The 18,763-nt window shown below is 43.2% G+C and overlaps 2 protein-coding genes across 3 annotated transcripts in view; one reads left to right on the top strand and one right to left on the bottom strand.

Annotated features, from left to right (window-relative positions):
• Nucleotides 1–18,763, top strand: part of HECW1 (HECT, C2 and WW domain containing E3 ubiquitin protein ligase 1) — a 492,408-nt gene that overhangs the window by 76,440 nt on the left and 397,205 nt on the right. The window lies entirely within an intron of this gene.
• Nucleotides 14,621–18,181, bottom strand: LOC106990358 (endogenous retrovirus group K member 5 Gag polyprotein-like). Its single transcript, XM_027968747.3, has 2 exons — nucleotides 15,401–18,181; nucleotides 14,621–14,776 (listed from the first exon to the last, which is right to left on the bottom strand). The coding sequence occupies exon 1, from the start codon at nucleotides 17,011–17,013 to the stop codon at nucleotides 15,889–15,891; it is 1,125 nt and encodes a 374-aa protein (XP_027824548.1). The 5' UTR covers nucleotides 17,014–18,181; the 3' UTR covers nucleotides 14,621–14,776; nucleotides 15,401–15,888.

The following is an 18,763-nucleotide window of genomic DNA, read 5'->3' as shown; positions in this document are numbered from 1 at the left end:
ATGAGAATTATTGGGCTTCTCAGGTGGTGCAGTAGTAAAGAATCTGCCTGCTAATGCAGGAGACACAAGAGGTGTGGGTCCGATCCCTGGCTCAGGAAGATCCTCTGGAGTAGGAAAAGGCTACCTACTCCAGTATTTTTGCCTGGAAAATCCCATGGACAGGGGAACCTGGCAGACAATAGTCCATGGTGTTATAAAGAGTCAGACATGACTGAGTGATTAAGAACAGTACAATGTGAGAATAATTGCCTCAACCTCAGGAAATCTTGGTAGCTCAGTGGGTAAACAATCTGCCTGCCAATGCAGGAGACATAGGAGACACGGGTTCCATCTCAGGGTTGGGAAGATCCCCTGGAGAAGGAAGTGGCAACCCACTCTGGTTGGGAATTTCTTGCCTGGGAAATTCCACAGACAGAGGAGCCTGGTGGGCCTACAGTCCATAGGTCTGCAAGGAGTTGAACATGACTTAGCGACTAAGCAAACAGCATAGCAAATCTTTGGGGGAATTAAACTCATCAGTGCAAATGTGGAGCTTAGCATACCATCTGGCACCAACACTGGCAGTGTTGCTCCTGTCTCCCCACTTCTCTGCTCCCTGCCTATTCATCTCCTTGAAGTCTTCTTGGATCTTCCCATTACTTCCTCCTGCAGGAGGCACTCTCTTCCTCTCATTAGTACTGGTAACATTTTATTCTTCTTTTTCTTTGGTCTTGGCCACTCCCTACTTTGCGTGACTTTTATACCTGTCTTATCTGCCTTGCTCCCTGTGGACAAGAATCTTGTCTGATTGTCCCCAGGGACACAGCCAAAAGCCTTCTTGCACACAGAAGTACTCAACTGGAAGTTGTATCCTTTTAAAAATTTTTATTGGAGTATAGTTGGTTTACAATGTTATTTTCTTCTATACAGCAGAGTGAATCAGTTATACATACATACATACATATATATATATATATATATATATATATATATATATATATACATACATACACACCTCCACTCTTTTTTTTTAAGATTCTTTCCCCCATATAGGTCATTACAGAGTACTGAATAGAGTTTCCTGTGCTATATAGTAGGTTCTTATTAGTTATCTAGTTTATATACAGTAGTATGTATGTGTTAATCCTAATTTCCCAATTTATACCTTTTCCCCTTGGTAACCATAAGATTGCTTCCTATATCTGTAACTCTATTTCTGTTTTGTAAATAAGTTTATTTCAACCATTTTTTAGATTCCACATATAAGCAAGTATTATACTATATCTGTCTTTGACTTATTTCACTCAGTATGACAATCTCTAGGTCTATCCATGTTGCTCCAGATGACATTATTTCATTCTTTTTCATGGCTGAATAATATTCCATTGCATATGTGTACCACGTCTTCTTTATACATTCCTGTGTCGATGGACATTTAGGTGGAAGTTGGTTTTACTACTAGCCGTAACAGATGGGGATTTAGTGTGTCTATCATGTTGTCAGGAATTTGCTAGAGTAAAGGAGGGACTTTATAATAGAAGACATTATCAAATATCAAATGATTCTCCAGTTTGACCTCCAGACAGCTCTTTCCAGTCGTCTGCTTTATATAATAGGTTTTGTTTGCTGAATAGCTGTTTGGTGCTTATTGTGACTAGTCACGCTAAAGATCTACATCATCTAATCCTCACAGTAGTCCTTTGATGTGGGTTCTCTTACACCAAATTTAAAAGCGAAAATGTGAAGGCTTAAAAGGGTAAGGAAGAGGTGCCCTGGTTCCCACAGTTGGAGATTGTACAGCTGTTGACTGAAAAAGAAAAGCACTACCTCAAAGCCGAGAATTAGGTTTTATTTGGTAGGCTTTCTGAGAACTTAAGCCCAGGAGGCAGCCTCTCAGATAGCACTATGCTATTGCTCCAAGGAGGTGAGGGAGGAGCTGGGATATATGGGAGTTTTTGTAACTGAAGAACAGAAAGTCAAAATATCAAAGGATTACCATTAATTAAAGAAAAACCTGACATCGCAAGTTAATGAATTTAGCACTTTTCTATGTATGGGAAGATGCAAGAGTATGGGCTCTTTGAAGTCATTCCTCTGATATGCATCTCAGCTATCTGCCGGGGTCCAGCCCCCACAGGATCCAGGGGAACCCACAGGAGAAATGGCATCGGTGAATGAATGAATGAATGAGAGAGGAAAGAATAGAAGCTGATATTCCTTTGTTTACACAGAAAGCCAATAAAGCCCCAAGACAGGGACTTGCTCTGTTCACGTAGGCCACAGGCGCCCTCCCGGTCTCCCAAGGTAGTGAAGACGCAGAGCGCCTTCCCTTTCAGGTCTTAGAAGCCCAGGCAGATAAGTGAACGCAGAGAGCCTCTATGCTCCAGGGGATCAGCCTGAAAAAGAGAGGGAGGGAGAGGGAGAAAGAGAGAGAGAGAGAGAGAGAGAGAATGATTGACATGGGGAGACCAAGCTTCTTTGGTGAGCGAGGCCCATAACTTTATTTTCAAAAAGAACTTTTATACCTTGACTTGTACATAGAGGGAAATGAAAGATGCAAAGTCATACAGAGTCAGCCCAAACATTACATCTGTTTTGTCTTTATTAAAACGAGAATTTTTTCTGCATACCTTCCCCATAAACAATGTTGTGTACATTATCTTCTGGCCTTGGAGGCCTGTGGACATTTTATGACCCTCTTTTGATAAAGGCTGCTCAACCAGAAAACTTATTTTCCCTTGAAATGTTTTTTTCTTTATATTTCTAATCTATGGTGTCAGCCTCGGAAAGTATTAAACAGAGTTACATTTCTCATGGAGCAAAGGTGCAGTGAGTTACAGAAAAGAAAGAACCAATTAGCTCAAAAGTCTGATGTTGTTAAATTCAAGGCTACTATTTGTTTTTCTTACATTCCAACTGTGTTAACTAATGCACTCCCAGGTGCACAGTGAATAAGAGATATGGGAACTTAGCAGCAAGCATTGGCTCAACAGTGAAACCTTACACCAGCACTACTGGTCCTCTATTAGAGGACCAGTATCCTCTTTGAAAGGCTCTATATTTTTAGATTTCCTGTGCCTCTCACAGTTGGGAGGCTGTGAATAATCATATGTGTAGCTGCAAGAGTCTGGATAAACCTGTCAGGCAAGCTAGAATGCTAACAGAGGGGGGTTGAATTGAAATATTCCTATCATGTCCAGGAGACTTATTAGCTAGAGCCCTAAGTTGATTTTCTCCAGAGAAAGGTGGTCAGGGATAGTCCCCTGTTAATGTCAGAGTTGGTGAAAGGCATAAAATAGTAAAACAGACAGATTCTGGTTTTGGGGTAGATGCTCGAGCAGGTCTCTTCCGCATGACCTTGTCATGGGTGGGATCAGCCCAGGGAGTCCCTCGAGTCCTGAAGCCTTGCTTATCAGGTCTCCTTTGCACGACCTTGTAATGGGTGGGATCTCCCGTGCTGGCTCCTGGCAGCTATCCCTGACCAGTATCCTGTTTTTCTCCTCCTGAATCCCATCAGGGGCTGCCGCAGTGGCTGGTGCTTGATGGCTGCAACATTCTTTATTTACTGATATGGCAGGCAACATGTTTGATCTACACAGCCATAGGGAGCTCATGCTTTGAACTGCTACACTACCCTGCCCTAGCCTTGTCCTGGGCCACTCAGAAAAATCTTAGAAAGGTCCTTTGTACATTCTTTAGACAGGACACCGTGAAGTGGAAAGCTCAACTGAAAAGCTGGTGTTTTCAGGAGTCTTCCTGAAAATATCTTCTTCCTGGAGGATAATACCTGACTTAAATTAATGAAACTCTGAACATAACATTGTCTAGAGGATAAAGCCCCAGAAAATAGCAACCACTTTCTTGGAAGTGCCAGGCCTTCCTTTCACAAATATCACCAAGATAAAAGAAAACATTTTCTCCAGAATAATTCATCCACTTTTCTCCTGCAGTGAGAAACCATCAAAATTGTTGACATTTAAGAGAGATTCTTTCTTTCCCTGGGAAATAATAAATGAAAAATAGCCATCGTAGGATGCTGGAGAGAGTGGCTGACAGCTCCACCCAAGGGCTCCAGTTTGAATAAAATTGTATTATTGGTGAGACATCGGAAGTGAAGCTGAGATCTGCTGCAGTGAGAGCAAAGGAGATTGTAACATCATGTCTTACTCCCAGTCTTAGAGCTCTGAGTACAATATTAATGCCAGCCTTAGCTTGAGTTATACCTTGTTTCCATAGAAGTTCCTTGTGTGTGAGAGCCTAGGCGTGGTATTCAAATTGAACAGTTTTCACATTTTATTAGTACCTGAACCAGAGAAGGCAATGGCACCCCACTCCAGTACTCTTGCCTCAAAAATCCCATGGACAGAGGAGCCTGGTAGGCTGCAGTCCATGGGGTCACTAAGAGTCAGGCACGACTAAGCGACTTCACTTTCACTTTTCACTTTCATGCATTAGAGAAGGAAATGGCAACCCACTCCAGTGTTCTTGCCTGGAGAATCCCCAGAGACAGGGGAGCCTGGTGGACTGCCATCTATGGGGTCACACAGAGTTGGACACGACTAAGGTGACTTAGCAGCAGCAGCAATACCTGAACCTCTTAATGTGGTTATGTTCACTTATTAAAATGAAGACAGATGTGAAGTGAAAGTCGCTCAGTCATGTCTGACTCTTTGCAACCCCATGGACTATACAGTCCATGGAATTCTCCATGCCAGAATACTGAAGTGGGTGGCCTTTCCCTTCTCCAGGGGATCTTCTAAACCCAGGGATCAAACCCAGGTCTCCTGCATTACAGGTGGATCCTTTACTAGCTGAGCCGGAAGGAAGTGAAAACTGGAGGTTATTATATAAGCTTTTTTGTTTGTTTGGCTAAGAGATCAAATATATACAAATGCAAAAATGATATTTCCAGTTTTAAGAACAGATGAATACCAAAAAATTTTGGTTTTAATATATTTGGTATTGTATATTGTCCATATTAAATACTGCAGTGAAGACTATGATTCCTTTATTTTTATCTTGGAGAAGCTAGGTAACAGCCAAATTTTCTTAGTCAGAAGCTTTGGAGTTCTATAAAAGCACCTAACAAAGAATTCATTAGCCAGAGCATGGCTGAACTTTATTTATCACCATCCAGATCAATCCTAAAAGGTTTGCTAAAGCGCAGGGGATGTTAGGAGTAGTTTTTCATTTGTTAAATGAGTAAAGGTCCAATTTGACCTAGAAAGTTTTACAGGCACCTTTGCCAGCAGAGGGTAATATAATCAAAGACTGGGGACATGACCAGTGTGCAGAACAGGTGTATGACTGTGTGAACTTGTAGGTGATGAGTATTTGATTCTAATTGAAAGGAGCTTTCCTGCCACTGTACCATGGCCCCTGGTACAAGCCCCTCTAGGTCTGTCCCCTCTTATGGTTAGAGGCCATCCAAAGAATCCAAAGGTTTTGAGTGTCCAAATTGGCTTAGGCTCATCTGCACCAAGAACAGTCTTCTTTTTGTATATTTTCCAGTCATTTAAGACTAACTTTGGCTGTAACTGTCAAGGCTGCCTCCCCAGACATCCCTGAAATGCCTATATGAAGTCCCTGTCAGTTGTGTACAGTTTTCAGTTATAAAATGAAAGCAACTCTCACTGCATCTTTATTTTAATGCAGGTTTTTGCCAAATATTTATCAAGCATCTACCAGGCTCTGTGCCTTGTAAGGGCAGGAGCTGGGTTGTGAAGCAAAGGGTGTAAGATGTGGTATTTGTGTGTGATGCTCACCTGTCATTTACATTTGACCTCACTGCTTCAGTTACGGTTGAGGTCACAGTAAAACTGACCTCCTAAACCTTTCCCCTGTGAAAAATAGCTTCTGTCACAAGCTCTCCGTCTTGCAGATCTGGATGGATCTGGATGGATCCTGTAGATCCATTGGGCTGGAGACTAGATACCTAATTCTCCTGCCTTGTTCATACACTCCTGCTCCTGACACCAAACGAGATACCTGAACATCCCTGCCCCTCAGCACGGTCCCTGCCATACAGTGTTCATTTATTATTAAGAAAAATAATTTATATATTGTAGTCAGCATGAGTTAGTGTCAGTGGTATGCTAGTAAATGTTTAAAACCTGACTGTTCTTATAAAATGAAATATGTTCTTATAAAAATGAAACATTTTTTGGAAATTGTACTGATATAAAGGATGTGTAGCATGCATTTTACAAACAGTGAAATATATAGTCTTTTACATCAGTTCTATAAAGTCAATTGATTTTCATAGCATGTTTATATTTATTTTTGACAATTTTTTGTATCCATAGTCAACCTGTGGTTACAACTGACAGATGAATGAGTATTGTTTGATATTTTCATTTACTTTAACTAGAAAGACAAAAGTGAAACAGTGAAGATACGTGTTAGACCCTCATTCATTCTTCCAAGGTGAATTGGATAAATCTTTTTTAATACTTGGAGAATTTGTGCTATTAAAATGTAGCCAGTATAGAATGATACACTTCAATGTACATTAGTAATCTCTTCATCATTATTTTCTAAAGAATAGACAATTAATAAAAACCAAAGTCCTGGTTTGTAGCATTTACCAATTCCCAGGGTATAAATTCTCCCATCATGGCTGATTTCCAGCTACCAGTGTGATCCCACTGCACAGGCAGCTGGGGAGAAGTGCACAGTATTGGACCATTAGTCAGAATTTCTACCATATAGACTCAGTACACACAAATTAGCTAATATGATAAAGTAGTAAAATAATTAGGATGTGATATTAAGAAGAGGTGGCAAGAATACACAGAAGAACTGTACAAAAAAGATCTTCATGACCCGGATAATCATGATGGTGTGATCACTCATCTAGAGCCAGACATTCTGGAATGTGAAGTCAAGTGGGCCTTAGAAAGCATCACTACAAACAAAGCTAGTGGAGATGATGGAATTCCAGTTGAGCTGTTTCAAATCCTGAAAGATGATGCTGTGAAAGTGCTGCACTCAATATGCCAGCAAATTTGGAAAACTCAGCAGTGGCCACAGGACTGGAAAAGGTCAGTTTTCATTCCAATCCCAAAGAAAGGCAATGCAAAAGAATGCTCAAACTACCGCACAATTGCACTCATCTCACACGCTAGTAAAGTAATGCTCAAAATTCTCCAAGCCAGACTTTGGCAATACGGGAACTGTGAACTTCCTGATCAAGCTGTTTTTAGAAAAGGCAGAGGAACCAGAGATCAAATTGCCAACATCCGCTAGATCATAGAAAAAGCAAGCGAGTTCCAGAAAAACATATATTTCTGCTTTATTGACTATGCCAAAGCCTTTGACTGTGTGGATCACAATAAACTGTGGAAAATTCTGAAAGAGATGGGAATACAGACCACCTGACCTGCCTCTTAAGAAATCTGTATGCAGGTCAGGAAGCAACAGTTAGAACTGGACATGGAACAACAGACTGGTTCCAAATAGGAAAAGGAGTGTGTCAAGGCTGTATGTTGTCACCCTGCTTATTTAACTTATATGCAGAGTACATCATGAGAAATGCTGGACTGGAAGAAACACAAGCTGGAATCAAGATTGTGGGGAGAAATATCAATAACCTCAGCTATGCAGATGACACCACCCTTATGGCAGAAAGTGAAGAGGAACTAAAAAGCCTCTTGATAAAAGTGAAAGAGGAGAGTGAAAAAGTTGGCTTAAAGCTCAGCATTCAGAAAACGAAGATCATGGCATCTGGTCCCATCACTTCATGGGAAATAGATGGGGAAACAGTGGAAACAGTGTCAGACTTTATTTTTGTGGGCTCCAAAATCACTGCAGATGGTGACTGCAGCCATGAAATTAAAAGACGGTTACTCCTTGGAAGAAAAGTTATGACCAACCTAGATAGCATATTCAAAAGCAGAGACATTACTTTGCCAACAAAGGTCTGTCTAGTTCAGGCTATGGTTTTTCCAGTGGTCATGTATGGATGTAAGAGTTGGTCTGTGAAGAAGGCTGAGCACTGAAGAATTGATACTTCTGAACTGTGGTGTTGGAGAAGACTCTTGAGAGTCCCTTCGACTGCAAGGAGATCCAACCAGTCCATTCTGAAGGAGATCAGCCCTGGGATTTCTTTGGAAGGAATGATGCTAAAGTTGAAGCTCCAGTACTTTGGCCACCTCATGTGCAGGGTTGACTCATTGAAAAGACTCTGATGCTGGGAGGGATTGGGGGCAGGAGGAGAAGGGGACGACTGAGGATAAGATGGCTGGATGGCATTATGGACTCGATGGACGTGAGTCTGAGTGAACTCCGGGAGTTGGTGATGGACAGGGAGGCCTAGTGTTCTGCAATTCATGGGGTCCCAAAAAGTTGGACACAACTGAGCGACTGAACTGAACTGAACGGATGAATATTCAGTATTTATTACCTATTTTTTAATATAGCTGATTTAATTTTATATAATTTACTTTTTCATAATGATTTCATGGTTTTAGTTAACAGCTGACATGCAGAATTCCTGAAAAGTTAACAGTCTTCTCTCACAAGCCAGTGTGAACTGGCTCCAATAAGCCAGAATGGCATATGAGTTAGGTTCTATATTGAGTCCTCACATGTTTACAGACAGGATGGGTCTGCTCTAATTGGTAGGTCCTGGATAAGGGACAGTTGTCAGGGCTTCTCTGCCCAAAGGTCAAGAGTAAGATCATCCTCAGAGAGCTCCTCTGGGAATTTCATGCTTTGAGATCCACTCTGTCTTGAATGAGAGGGTCCTGTTAGAACATACCTTGTTTGACTATTTTCTAATGTCTATAGATGATGTATTTGCTTATTTTAAAAATAAGTCTAACAATTTGTCTTCATTATCTATTTCTGCTTTACATATAACCTAAAATTTAGTAACTTAAAATAAATACTTATCTTCTCATCCAGTTTCTGAGAGTCAGATATCTGAGAGAGGCTTAGATGAGAGGTTCTGGCTCAGTTTCTCATGAGGTCGCAGTAGAGATGTCAGGTCAAGGCTGCAGTATTTGAAGCCCTGGCTGGTCCCAGAAGAGCTGCTTCTGAGATGACTCATCACAGGGCTGCTTCCCTTGCTGTGCAGACCTTTCCATAGCGTTGCCGGGGCAGCCTCACAATATGGCTGCTGCTTCTCCCAGAGCCAGAGATCCCAGAAAACAAGGCAGGAGGTCCTGAATATTTCCATGACCAGGTCTGAAGTCACACACCATCACTTCAACTTCATTCTGTTCATTAGAAGTGAGTCACAATGTTCAGCCCACTCAAAGAGAAATTAAGCTATACCTTGTGAAGGGAGCATGAAAGAATTTATGAACATATTTCCAACTGCCACATACCATAGTTTAAGATAACTTCAGTTCATTTTGTTATTCTAATTTATGCTTTCAAACGTTACAATTTTATTTACTTTTTAATAGCTCATTGTGTTTTGTTTTTAGTTCATTGTGGGTTTTTTTTTTGTTGTTGTTGTTATTTTTATAGACATTATGGACTTTAAAAAATATTCACAACCTAAAAGTTGGAAGTTGTGTTTTATTCAGTGGGAATTTTTAGGACTTAAACCTGGGGGGCAGCATCTCAGGTAACCCTGAGAGAACTGCTCTGATGTGGTGAGGGATAGGGGGCAGGTTATATAGAAATTTTGCAACAAAGGGTAGGTAGTCACAATATGAAAAGATGACTTTTTAAAAGAAAACCAGATATCCAAAATTAAGGACTTTTAGCACAAAATTTAGCACTTTTCTAAGTATGGGAAGTTGCAAGAGTCTGGGCTCACTGAAATCATTCCTTTGATATGCATACCTCAGCTATCTAGGGTCAGTATCCTGAGTTTTCACACCCTGAGTTTTCCCAGGGCTCACTGTAGGGAGTGGCTGTAGTCTGATAGTTGCTATATGGCAGGTATTCTTTTGCTTCCTGAGTTCCCATCAGGTCTCAACAGCTTTCTTTGGAGGACTGCAGTTATTGATGACTGTGACATTCTTGTTTACTGATATGGCAGGAAGTATTTCATTTCTCAACACTGTTATCTTTTATTCATCCTAAAGACTTGTTTGTGACTTTTGTCACTAATATTATTCATTGATGTTATTTATCTGAAACATTTGTTGATTTTGTGATTGAATTCAGAGTTTTCATTTGTACTTTGCATTTTTTAATTATTATAATCTTTTAATAATTGGATTTATTTTTAACTTCCTATGCTTTCCTTGTTTATCTTTATTAGCCTGCTTTCTTGATTTGAAACTTAGAACTATTTTATGTTTTAACTGACACAATTTAACCAAACATGTTCTTATGACAATTCTCAGGTCTTTGATAATTACGGCATTATTTAGACATTTCGAGGTGAGTGGGAGCTATGGCTTCCCCACAACTGAAACTGTTGGGTATTGTTTTGGGGGTTCCAAAGAGCTCCAGTACCATAGTCCTTTATGTCTCAGCACAGAAAAGATTTCATCAAGAGGCAAAGTGATAAGAAGTGATTCGTTAGAATAGGACACCTGTGAGGTCTACAAGTGGGTGGGCAAGGGGGTGCTGTGCCCTGAAAACTTACTGGGCTACAGTTTATAATCAAAGGAAAAATGGGGAGGGGGAGGAGAACTTCCTTGACTTTCTTGAGTAGATGTCCTGTTTTCATCATCAGCTCCTCCTCCAGGTTGAGCACGGGAGTTTTTCCCTTCAGCGTCAAGCTGGGTCCACAAATGATTGTTTTTTATGTGTGCAGAGAGCATGTCCTCAGGATCATTAAATTGCTGAGCTCACTGGGCAGGATGTGGTCTCATGCCACCATTGTTTCATTGTTTGGGGGCATGCCTCGTGCTTCTGCTGCATGGTTTTGTTGCTAAGCGAGCCTGCTTGGTTTTTGTGGTTAAGCAAACCTGCTTTCTTGAATAATCATTATCTTACTGGGGTCTTTCATATTTTTTCTACTTATAGTCGCCTAGCTGGATTAACTATTTAATCATCTACTTCGTCCCTTTACTTTGTCCCTATCATACATAGCCACACTAAAGAGTGATATGTTAGGACAAAAGAAGTCTTTGACCGAATTTGGCCATATCCTTAGGTGGTAAAGATTCCCTAGAGGAGAAAATAGCAACCCACTCCAGTATTCTTGCCTGGAGAATCCCTTGGACAGAGGGGCCTGGTGGGCTACAGGCTGTAGGGTTGCAAAGAGTCAGACATGACTGAGCAAGCAGGCACAGACACAAAACAGCCATGTCTTGTCTATAAACTAAATGAAGATTCCACCTGCTGCCATTTCAGCATTCTGCCACACACTTTATAGGAAAGATAGGGGAAGCACACTGACTGAAACCGCCCACCTTGGCCAGGCACCATAGTAACTGTTTGCGTGAGTTATTTTATGACAGAAGGTCCCAGTAAGGAGCACAGAACTAATAAACCATCACCAACCAGAAGAGTTCAGGAAAGGTCAAAAGGAGATGCCACATGTCCTACTGCCTCCCAGAATCCTCACTGGCATCAGTCTTGGCTGAGCAATGCATGTGCCACCAGGAAGGACCCTGCGTCAGAATGATTGACTAAAGACAACCTGGAAACTAATCACAGTACCATAAAACCCGCGAGTGCGAGCCATGTGGCAGTGCAGTTCTCCTGGGTTGGCTGATGGTGGGGTACTGGGTGGTGTCACAGAGGTTAACATTATCAGTCCTTGGGCTCCAGGAGGCCTGGGGCTCTGTACTCCTGGCCATCAAGCAATTAATATCTTCCATTTGTTGGAGAGGGGAGGTTTTTTACCTCTACAAAACAACTCAGGAAATGTACATTATTATCTGAGCCACTTCAGGCTCAGAGGTTAAAGCATCTGCCTCCAATGTGGGAGACCGGGGTTCGATCCCTGGGTCGGAAAGTTCCCCTGGAGAAGGAAATGGCAACCCATTCTAGTATTCTTGCTTAGAGAATCCCACAGACAGAGGAGCCTTGTAGTCTACAGTCCATGGGGTCACAAAGAGTCGGACACAACTGAGCGACTTCACTTTTGACTTCACTTTCACTTTCAGTGGCAAATAGATGGGTAAACAATGGAAACAGTGAGAGATTTTATTTTCTTGGGCTCCAAAATCACTGCAGATGGTAACTGCAGTCATGAAATTAAAAGACGCTTGCTCCTTGGAAGAAAAGCTGTGATAAACCTAGATAGCATATTAAAGCAGAGATATTACTTTGCCAATAAAGGTATGTCTAGTCAAAGCTATGGTTTTTCTAGTCATGTATGGATGTGAGAGTTGGACCATGAAGAAGGCTGAACCCTAAAGAACTGATGCTTTTGAACTGTGGTGTTGGAGAAGACTCTTGAAAGTCTGTTGGACAGCAAGGATATCAAACCAGTCAATCCTAAAGGAAATCAATCCTGAATATTCATTGGAAGGACTGATGCTGAAGCTCCAATAGTTTTGGCTGCCTGATGTGAAGAGCTGACTCATTGGAAAAGACCAAAGCTGGGAAAGACTGAAGGCAGAAGGAGAAGGGGACAACAGAGGAAGAGATGGTTGGATGGCATCACCGACTCAATGGACATGAGTCTGAGCACGCTCTGGGAGATGGTAAAGGACACAGAAGCCTGGCGTGTTGCAGTCCATGAGTCAGACATGACTGAGTGAGCAACAACAAAGTATTTCTGAGAGGAGGATATGGGGGAAGGCTTGCCTCCCAATCCAAGACCCCATGGAATCCTCCTTGGCAACAACTTTCTTTGAGGCTCGTCTTGGAGAACAACTTTTTAACAAGAAAAGGAATAAAGGTTTAGATAAAAGGGGATTAATTGTGAATTTGACAGAGGTGCCCACAGGGTCCTGCTCAATTACAATAACATAAAATTTAAAGTCTTAAATTTGTTTTTACCTTATATATGAATCATTTCTATTATTCTCTTTATTGGGTTCTTTGTGCCTTTAACTTCTCAGTCACCTGTTTATTTAGCACATTTTTAGATTTCGCATTTCCTTAATAAAGGATTTAACTACCTTTTATTTTTACTATGAGGTTGTTTTTTGTAATCATAGGCAGTGAGTATGGAGAGCGTAGTCCACGCTATAAACTGTAGTAATTGAAATATTTCTTCTTTTCTGTCTCTGTGTCTGGCTTTAAAATCTCCTTAGCGGATTTTGTAAAGAGAATTAAACAGATTCTCCCAATACCACCACCCTCCATTTCATCCTGTTTAACCGTAGAGAGTCACAGATTTAAACATTTGTAGGCCAATAAAGAGTCTCCCTTTGTCAAACACTTATTTGAATCATTGAAGTTTGATTATTTGCCATGTTTCACACCTTTTATTGTCTAAATTCTGTAATGTAGTCAGGGTTCTCCAGAGAGACAGAACCAATAGGCTATATATAGATAGATGTAAGGGGAGATTTATTATAGGATTTGGCTCACACAGTTAAGGAGGCTGAGAACTTCTGTTATACAATCTGCCATCTGAAAGCCAGTGGTGTGATTCAGTCTGAATCTGAGGGTCTGAGAACAAGGAGCTCCAATGTGTGAGGGCAAGAGAAGATGAAAGTCAGCTCACAGAGAGAGCAAGAATTCGCCCTTCTCTGCCTTATTGTTCTATACAGAGACCCAAGGGTTGCCTTATACCCAACCCCTTTGGTGTGGGCAGATGTCTTTACTCAGTCTGATGATTCAAATGCTGGTCTCCTCCAGAAACACCTTTACAGACACCACCCAGAAACAATGCTTTACCAGTGATATGGGCATCCCTTAGCCCAATCAAGTTGACACATAGTTAACCATCCCAGTCACCAAATTACAGGTAAGTATACACTCAGGGAAAGAATACTTTCTTGGTCAGAATGGGCTATATTCTGCTGCAGTAAACCCCAGAATCTCAGGATGTCAGTGGTGTCTCCTTGCTTGTTGAGTCCCTTTGATGCTGCTGGTCTCTTGACCAAAGGAAAAGAGAGTTCTATGGAGGGTCTCATGCTAAACATTACATGCTCTTGCTGGAAATGACATGTGTTAGTCCTCACAGTTCATTGACCCTAGGAGCCTCCTGCCCCCAGCCACAGGTGGGCCAGTCAGAGCCATCTTGGCAGGTGTCTGGAAGCTGGAGAATTGGAGATGCTTGGCAAAGGCACAGTGTCTACCTCAAACACCCTCGTATGGTGTCATTAGAGTTAAAAACAACTTGCAAAAATTCATTAGTAAATAGTAATTACAATGGCAGTATCAGTGCTGGCAGTACTGGCAAAAGGAGAAGAGGGTGGCAGAGGAGGAGACAGACATCTTTACCGACTCAATAGACACGAATTTGAGCAAACTCTGGGAGATAGTGAAGAACAGGGAAGTCTGGCATGCTGCAGTTCATGGGGGTCGCAAAGAGACACAGATTAGCAACTCAACGACAAAACTGGCGCTTTTATTTTTATTGGCCACACTGTGTGGCATGTAGGATCTTAGTTCCCTAACCAGGGATGGAACTTACGCCTTCTGTGTTGGAAGAGCAAAGTCTTAACTGCTGAACCATTGGGAAGTCCCAGTATGTGGGGGACGCTCCGTAGAGAGAGGCAGTGGAACTTCCCTCAGCAAAGCTGAGGGGTCCCGAGGAGAGGTGAGCCTGCTGTCCACCAACCCAGTCCCTCGGCGAGCGACAGACAATGAGACGCGACGGGGGTTCCGTCTAAGCAGTTCCGCTTTATTGCCACAAACACTTGGTTTATATAGGCAAGCAAGGGGGTCTTGTGAGGGACTTTCCATAGTTGCACCAGTCACATTAAAGGTCAAATCGTCATGCGCCTTCATTGTAACAGAAGTCTATGGTGATCACGTGCTGTCCATGTGCAGGGAAATCAAGAGAGCCAATCAAAAGTTTTGACAAACAACTTAGGCCACGCCCTCATCTCTTCCACCAGGCGCCATCTTAGCTCTAAACCACAAAGCTAGCCCTTCTTTTTTAAGGTTTCCCATTTAGGGCCCCACATCTCCCTTTTTTATTTTATTTAAGCCCTTGAGACATTTATATTGATGTTCTGTAGAGCAAGGCATAAAGCTGTAGGCGGCCAACCTCCAGCCTCGCCAGCCCCTCTCATGGCTGTGCCCGTCTTAGGTTGCCCTCCTCTGAGGGTCTTACCCGTCATTGGCTATCCAGCCACCTCTTGGGGGCTAGGCAGAATCTCTCTAGATGATGGGAATCTGGAACTCTTTATCTGTCTCGGTTAATCTCTTGAAGGGCTAAATTAATCCAGGGGTTTTGTGGGTGCCTAATGTGGGGCTCCTTTTCCATGACCTGGGCAAGCATAACTTTTTTGCTGTAAGCGCCTATTGCAGACTGTGAGATTTTTTTTACCTTTAACATTACAAGCAGAATAACAAAAACAAGCAAATAGAAGGCATTTTTAAACCAGGTAAATGGACTTTGTACCCAGTCCCATAGATCTGTTGCTCCCTTTCTCACCTGTTAAGAGTCATTTAACACTGGAAAAGCTGTCAGACAAAAGCTGGGGTATCTCACATCGCAGTCTATGCACGCCAAGACACTCAATGTCTCGATCGCTCTGGCATGGAGATCAAGCTGTTGTTGGAGTCCCATTATGGCGAATCTCAGGTGTTCGAGTTGGTTTGAAATCCTCAAGCAGAGGCAGTGGATATGTTGTTTATAACCTCGATGGTCTGAGCTTGTTGAACTCTTAGCATGAATGCTGACACTGTTGTACCCTCATGGTTGATGGCCTTGTGTGTCGTTAAACCCAGGCTTCAAAGATGCTAAAAACTGTTGCACAGCCATGGCAATGACGAAGGTCAGCAAGGAGAGGATAGGTAATCCGACTATCACCAGGAGCAGTGTCCACCACGGTCGCCTCATCGATCTGAAAGGGAAGAAAAGATCGCCTCAGGAACTTTTTGTTCTTGGGCTCAATATGTGAGTGTCGCTTTTAATCTGTGTCAGTTTTGAAATTTGACCTCTCTTGTGTAAATTGAAGATTCCTTGCTGGCACCCATATAGGGCTGGGGTCCCTTGGATGTGGTCCCCCCAGAGGCCATGATAGCAGAGAGGGCCTTGGTCATCACCTTGGTAAGGGCTTCAGTCTGAGCCTGAAGGGCAGTCGAAATAGAGCGGGTCTGATGGCTCTGTGTCCCCACGTCTTTGGTGGCTACAATCCATCGCTCCATAGAGCGGTCTTTCTGTCCTGCACAAGCCAACTTATGGTCTGAGTTCATCCCTTCCCAGACTAATAGCCTAACAAATTGATCTCTCAGGGGCCCCAGAGGGAATTTTCTCTGTATACTCTTTTCCACCCGATCTATGAAGGTGGAGAGGTCTTTATTTTTTTGAGTGATGCCCGATATAGGGGGCTCACTGGGGCCCTCCACAAGCTTTTTCCAGGCAGCCAAACATATGGACCATACTTGATCTTTATAAGGAGCAGGAATGGTGGCCTGTTGAGGTCCTGTACTCCATTGATCTGACAACATCCAGAAAGTCACTGGGATAGCAGGATTGGCAGCTTGATTTCTTTCTGCCTGAGCATGACACTCTTCCTTGAGAAAGGCACACCATTTGATGTAGGTGTTACTGGGGAGCACTGCCTTACATAGCATCTTCCAGTCCTGGGTCATACAAGGTTGATGAGCCAGGCCCTGGAGAATAGTTTCTGTCCACGGGGAGTTCAGGCCATTCTCTGCCACTGCCTTTTTGAGCTCTTTTAAATCATTGGCCTCCCAGGGGTACCAGGCTGCTGGCCTATTCCCCCCTGGGTTAACGTTTACAGGAAAGGCTTGGGTCGGGCTGGTAAAGGGCAGCGAGGATCTCCAAGGGTCCCCGGGATAGGTTCTCCCTTCCCAAGGTGACCTCACGGTCTTTCCCACCCAAGGTGCTCCCGAAATTTCCTCAAATGGGGGAGGCAGGGAGGGGCACAGATCTCTCCCCTGGGCTCCTGGTCCCAAGGCATCAGAGGGGTCTCTATTCTCTTCTGCCCCTTTATCATCCCTGAAAGGCTCCCATGGCCCACTATTCGCTCTAGAGTGTTTATTCCCTACAGTCTCTTTTGCTGTATTTTGGTCCGACATGACCCATTCCGCATGATACTTTTCCCATTGTTTTTCTGATTTTGAATTAGGGGTACGCGTATCAGTGACATGCTCCTCACTCCATGAAAAGCAGAGCTTGAGGGCCAAAATGGTCAGACAGAACCCTAAGGGGGGCTCCTCACCATTTTGAACCTCTCACTGCCTAGCAAGGGTTTGTACTTGATCTCAAGTGTCCCAAGAGAACAGATTGGCCGAAGCAACCCAGGGGGCTAACCATACAATGGTCCCCCATACCTTAATGGCCTGAGCGTCAGAAATCTCAAGTCCCCTGCTTATGAGCATATATCTCAGTGCCCTGAGTGCGGGCTCATCAGATTTCCTGGTATTATTTCCCACGCTGCCGAGAGAGAATAGAAAGAAAAGTCACTGAGAACAACCACCAAAAATCCTACCAGGAGAGGCGGTGGCCAGAAAATTGGGCTCGTGGTATGCTTTTGAAACTGTTTATGTGCCTGCGTCATTGCACGGAAGTTTTCTTGTTGGGGGCGGGCACCCTAGAGGTTTCTAGCCTGTTCCATGACCCCCTTATCCTGTCACAGGAGTTTTCAAGTGGCAGGCGCCCTAATGGCCTTTAAGTGCCTGACCCATGCCCACAGGGAAGATTCTAGGCCATGTCTTCAGTTAAGAATGATTAAAGGAGAGTTTCACCCAGTCGGGCTCTAGTTACGGAGGCTCACTTGTTGCGGGGCCTTCAAAGTCCATCAGAGAGTGGCCCTAGCCAGGACTTATCAATTGCCTCCACAACCGTTCGCCTGTTCACTGAAACTCCCGAAAAGGGAGTTAAGGACAGATCAGAATAGAAGAAAAGAAAGAAAATAAGTCAGGAGAGTTTTTTGCCACTTCCCTCAAAACAGAGGGGGGCCCACCTTGAAGTCCGGCTTACCTCGGGCAATACTCCTCTAAAGGGGAGCTCCGTGCTGCGACCAGCCTAGGGTCCTTCGTTGCTCCTTCTTTCAGAGCCGCAAGGTGACACCACCTCTGTCCGTTCACTTCGTGCCCCACGTTGGGCGCCAGTTTCTGCGGGGGGCGCTCCACAAAGAGAGACAGTGGAACTTCCCTCAGCAAAGCCGAGGGGTCTCGAGGAGAGGTGAGCTTGCTGCCAACCCAGCCCCTCAGCGAGTGACAGGGGTTCCATCTAAACAGTTCCGTTTTATTGCCACAAATTCTTGGTTTATATAGGCAAGCAAGGGGGTTTTGCGAGGGACTTTCCATAGTTGCACCAATCACGTTAAAGGTCAAATTGTCATGCACCTTCATTGTAACAGGAGTCCATGGTGATCACGCGCTGTCCACGTGCATGGAAATCAAGAGAGCCAATCAAAAGTTTTGACAAACAACAGGCCACGCCCTCATCTCTTCCACCAGGTGCCATCTTAGCTCTAAACCGCAAAGCTAGCCCTTCTTTTTTAAGGTTTCCCATTTAGGGCCCCACACCAGTACTGGTGGTTGTAAACTGTCTACCTTTAAGCTACTCTCTGAATTAATAAAAACTGTCTTCTCTGTCAGACATCTGAAATGGTGCCCACAGTGTGATGAGCCCTCAGCTAACCACACCACTCATGTCCCCTCCCACTGGGTGAGTTAAATACTTCCAAAGAGTCAGTTATATATTCTCCCAAACTTGTTTGTGCCAGTAATGCTTATTTGTTATAATTACATAATTCAGTTAAATAGTACATAATGTAAAATATGAGGGCAGAAAGAAGCATGGATAGATCTCTTTAAAAAC

The sequence above is a fragment of the Ovis aries genome, chromosome 4, assembly GCF_016772045.2.
Source record: "Ovis aries strain OAR_USU_Benz2616 breed Rambouillet chromosome 4, ARS-UI_Ramb_v3.0, whole genome shotgun sequence".
In the NCBI taxonomy this organism is placed as follows: Eukaryota; Metazoa; Chordata; class Mammalia; order Artiodactyla; family Bovidae; genus Ovis; species Ovis aries.
Note: the sequence above shows the minus strand (reverse complement) of the source record. Positions and strands in the feature narration are given on the sequence as shown.

What these genes read in the sequence shown, in the direction of transcription:
- LOC106990358 (XM_027968747.3), bottom strand. Translation starts at nt 17,013, where the DNA reads ATGTCGGACCAAAATACAGCAAAAGAGACTGTAGGGAATAAACACTCT.